The 4773-nt window shown below is 37.5% G+C and overlaps 1 protein-coding gene across 1 annotated transcript; it reads right to left on the reverse strand.

Moving 5' to 3' along the window:
- Positions 1-2324: 2324 nt before the first annotated feature.
- P153DRAFT_147275 (uncharacterized protein) lies at positions 2325-2800 on the reverse strand. Its single transcript, XM_033662163.1, has one exon. It carries the CDS (start codon positions 2610-2612, stop codon positions 2367-2369), a length of 246 nt encoding a protein of 81 aa, XP_033518064.1. The 5' UTR covers positions 2613-2800; the 3' UTR covers positions 2325-2366.
- Positions 2801-4773: the final 1973 nt, after the last annotated feature.

A 4773-nucleotide genomic window follows, 5' to 3' on the forward strand; every position in this document is an offset into this window, starting at 1 on the left:
GTAGCTAAGGTAAATAGTAGAGTTATTACTAGTTAAAGTAACAAAGTTAATAAAAGAGAGATTATAATAGTTAGTTTTAAACATATAGTTAAAGAGAATAATATTAGGGGTAAGGCTATAAAGCTTAATTACTTTATAGTTAAACTATACTATATAGTAAAGTTTTCTTATCTCTAGTTAAATAAATTACTTATACTAGTAACTATTAGATTTAAGTAACTTATAAGTAGCTATAACCTTTCCTTCTTATTCCTATACTAATAGATATTATTTAAAACAAATATTATTAATATCTTATCTATTTATAAGATAGCTAGGAAACTTATTACGTAATAGCGTAGCTAACTTCCTAAGTACTAAACTAGTATAGTAATATAAGATAATTTCTTAGATAATCTTAAGGGTAATTTAAGCGCGTTAGGTAGTAGGCAGTATACTAAGATTATATATAGGGCTATAGTTATAGAAAAGCAGCTTATTATAATCCTATCTAGGTCTTAACTCCTATACACTGTCTAGCTCCTATAAGTTAATAGCTTTAAGTATAAAAGTAGTAGTATAGCCTTATTTTCTAGAGAAACTAGTATACCTCTAAGTATTTAACGCGTTAAGCTTATAATAGTCTTAATTTAACCTATTATAAGTGTACTTAACTCTTATATATATATAATATTAATTAGAAGAATACCTATATTAATAGAAGCTCTAGGAGATACTATAGTTAAAACTAAACACTTATATAGCTACCTTTACTACAGCTAAGTTATCCTATTAGCAGTATAGTATAATAGCTTAAATATATATTTCTTAAGTTTATTTAGTCTTAAATAATTATAAGGAGGCTAATAAATATAAAGATAAAGAGGTTAAAGGTAAGTACTAATTATATTTTTTATTTAGGTATATTTTCTTTACTATTAAGCTATACTATTAGTATTATTATTATTTATAGTGCAAAGATTAGATAAATACCTACTTATAATATCCTTATTATCTAGGCGCCTAGCTAGCGCGTTAAATTAAAGGGGAGATAGACTCTAATATTATATATTTTAAGTTACTAAATTTATTACTAATAAGAAATAGATAATAATATAATATACTTATAGAGATATTATACTTATAGTATTAGTATAAGGATACTAGTTTAATTCTAACGTATACTAGATTTTAGTTATTAGCGTATTAGCGTTTCTACTGCGTCTATACTTAGAGATACTACTACAGGCCTATATACCCCTAACGTAGGTATTATACTATAATATTATTTAATTCTAATCTTTTTATTATTCTTAGTAGCTTCTATTATATAATTAAAATATTTAAAACTAATTCTATATATTATAGTTAAGTAGGCGTACAACTGTTATAAGCAGCTACTAATATTATAATCTAACTACTGCCTAGATACTCTAACTACGTATAGTTTTAGTAGTAATATAATAATATAATAATAAGCCTACTTTATAATAACTTTATAATATAATTATCTAAATCTAAGTACGCTATCTTTTTTATAGTAATATATTACTATTTTTAAGTTATTAATATATATTAATTTATGCGCAGCTGTAAGGATATATTAGTACTACGCCTATAATACTATATATAGTAACCTAACTATTATAATAATACCTACTACTAAAATACTAAACTTTAGTATATTAATTCTTAACTATAACCTTATATTTATTAGGATATTTATATATAAATTAATTCTAAATAGTATTAAGTATTTTTATAGGCTGCTAAAATAATAAAATTATAAGTTACATAGTTATTATTATAACTCTGCTAAATAATACTACAGCGTTACTATCTATCTATAATACTAGCTATAACTACGTTAACACTAAGCTTAGGGATAGTAATCTAGTATTAAATATTAATAATATATACGTAAGGGCTTAATACTATATTCTATATACGTAAATTACAGTACAGGCGCTATAATAGGGAGACTACAGTAGTGTTGCGTAATGTAGAGTGTAGGCAGCATCAGACAGACGTGTAGGCAGGCATAGTCGCACCGCTGACACTACCACTACTTCTCGGCCCGACCCGTGGATGCGGTGCATGCGAGCATTGATTCGCGGATGCTTTTTATCTCTTAACAATCACCTTTTCCAACATTTCTCACATGCCCGCTCCCAAATTCATCACCAGTGCCAGTTCGATTGTGTCCTCCGTTTTGCACCTCTCGGCTGCAACACGGTTGATCCACCACAGCGTGCCACCCCGCCAAGGACGTTGATGAACAATGCCTCTACGAGATCCAGCTGATGCCGGAAGTAGCCAATATCGTCTTTGCACAGACAATGCTTCTATACGCGATACCATCATCTGCTTCCGCTAGGGCTGTGACATCACCCTAGCGTTTCCAGCGCACAGATACAGCAACTGCACTGTTGTGTGTGCAACTCATCACAGTATAGTAGCGTGTCAAAGGCGCGGTTGTGAAGATTATCCGAGGCATTTTCGGCGGTTTGCAGGGAGGCGGTGGGCGTGGCGGGCGTCACGGGCCGACTGGATGTTAACGTCTCATTATGTAAGGAGCGCGTCGACGGTCGTAAAATCGGCCGAGTAGAGGTGTGCTGTAAGGGTGGCAGCATCTACAACAGGGACGATGTGGATGTTCTCGTTCGTAAGTTACGGTAACGAGGCGGGGAGGAGCTGTGAGCTTTGGCCACAAGATGATGCACACCCCGCCTGCCGCTTTTTGGAGCTTCTGGACTTCGCCGTGAGATTCCTGGACTGTTGGGTGTTCCAGCCAACCATGAAGTCAAGTGGCAGACAAGTCAAGGCGTATGATCGGAGAATGAGAATGACAGAACGCCTATAATTATTACGTTGCTGAGGTTACTCTCACATCGAAGTTGCAAAGCACTGCCTGCGCTTTGAGATTGCCAGTTTTAGATTTTGTTGGCATCGAGGCTATGCAGGAATTGGAGGAATAGTCATGGTTCTTTGGAACCTGAGCAGGCTGGTCTTAATCAGAAGATCGGACAGTCCAAAGTGCGTAAGATTTAGAACAAATTTGGAGTTGGTATTCACTCGCGAAAGGTTGAGCCAGCACAACAGCGACCCCATTCATCGCCTCTAAAGTCGACCACAACACCAATCGCCACGCGCCACTTCGCCCGTACCAGACCTGCATTTATTCTTCATTCCTTAGTTCGCGGGAAATCTCTTCCTAGTCTACTTGCATAGCTCATCTATACCATCCTCACTTCTTTTCTCATACGTGTGCTCAACATCAGACGCGCTTTGAAAACATGGAATTGGCTCTTCGAAGGGTTCTGTATTAATTCTTCATCCTGTTGACTATCACGCTACTGCTGCACGGGCTATACGGATTGTCTGTCTGTTGAGCTGTCGACTGACATGTTGGACTGAGAGAGGCAAGAGGCAAAGATTCCACGCACATTCTAGTTGTGCCTATGAAAGATAAAGTGTCAGTGTAATTGTAAGGTACACAAAGTTGTTTGTGGTAGTGTGTGTACAATTTGATTATGAGGTTTTGGTAGCGGAGCGCATATCCATGACTTTGATATGTTTACCTCATTTCGTTTTGTAGCTTCTGCAGAGCACACAGAGAGGTTTCTCCGTCGATGCTGTCAGTTGTGTTCCAATTCCTTTGTGGGATCGGGGTACTGCTCTGCGCGGGACCTAATATAACTTGTTGCCTTGCACTACTCACGTTTTTTGCTACTTGAATTCTGGCGCACAGTCTTCGTTATCAATCGTTAACCCTCTTCTGCCTCCTACTTGCATGCGTTGATATTGAGGTTCGCGATTCCATATTCTACTAGAGTTGAACTATCATGCACTTTTCCCACCGTCCCCAATATCATTCTCAATACCGTTTATCGCGTTGACCTCCGCTACGATAACTATATCCTATGTGCGACTTCCCTCATGGACAAGACGTACGCGAGCGTAGCAATATGTAAGCCTGCATTAACTGTATATCTGACCACCCGGCTGCCCGATGTTGGATATGAACATGGCACACCAAAGATGTGCGGAGAAAGCAAGTGGGAGAAGGACACCTCAACTCAACACCGTGCTGACGCAAAAGGGAAAGGATCGAAATTCTTGGTCGGAGTGAGTTGTGGAGAAAGATGGGCAGAGCAAGGGGTCGGGGTGGAAATCAGAGTTTATGTCGGAGATCAGTCGACAATAAAAACTGATTCGAAGACGAAGAATGCTATAGAGTAAAAGTTAGTCAGCTCTCGGTGCCCCGCTGCGGCGAAAATGACCTACAAAATTCCAGTTGGAGGGCCATTGATACATTCCACAGCCGATAGTGCCGCCATTTTCAGTATCCTACACTTGACTTACAAAACGGCTACTGATGAGGTTGAAGTATATCTTGAATTGCACTTGGCAAAAAAACCTTCAGCTAAGTGGCTGGAAAGATTTAAAATTGTAACATGGGTTGAAATATTTGTCAACGAGTATGATGTAGTTGGGGATGTAGAGAAAAGTGTTGACAGAGCAAAAGGAAGGACAGAGAGGCGATGGGAAGGAGAACATTGTGAAAACAAGGCTGTAGGACAATTGAGAGTTGAAAATGTCAAGCTGGAAAGTTGGAGTAGATGAGTAGATGTATACCGTAGAAGATAATTTGGCAAGTAATCGATGTGAAGGCGAGGTGATGTTGTACAGGGTAAACTAGCCTGACAGAGTGGTGTTTACTTGGTGTGTTTTGCACTACTGACGTCTCTTGGACGGATAGCCAATCTGTACAAATATCTAGATTGGAAACTT

Source organism: Dothidotthia symphoricarpi (assembly GCF_010015815.1).
Source record: "Dothidotthia symphoricarpi CBS 119687 unplaced genomic scaffold P153scaffold_27, whole genome shotgun sequence".
Taxonomy (NCBI): Eukaryota; Fungi; Ascomycota; class Dothideomycetes; order Pleosporales; family Dothidotthiaceae; genus Dothidotthia; species Dothidotthia symphoricarpi.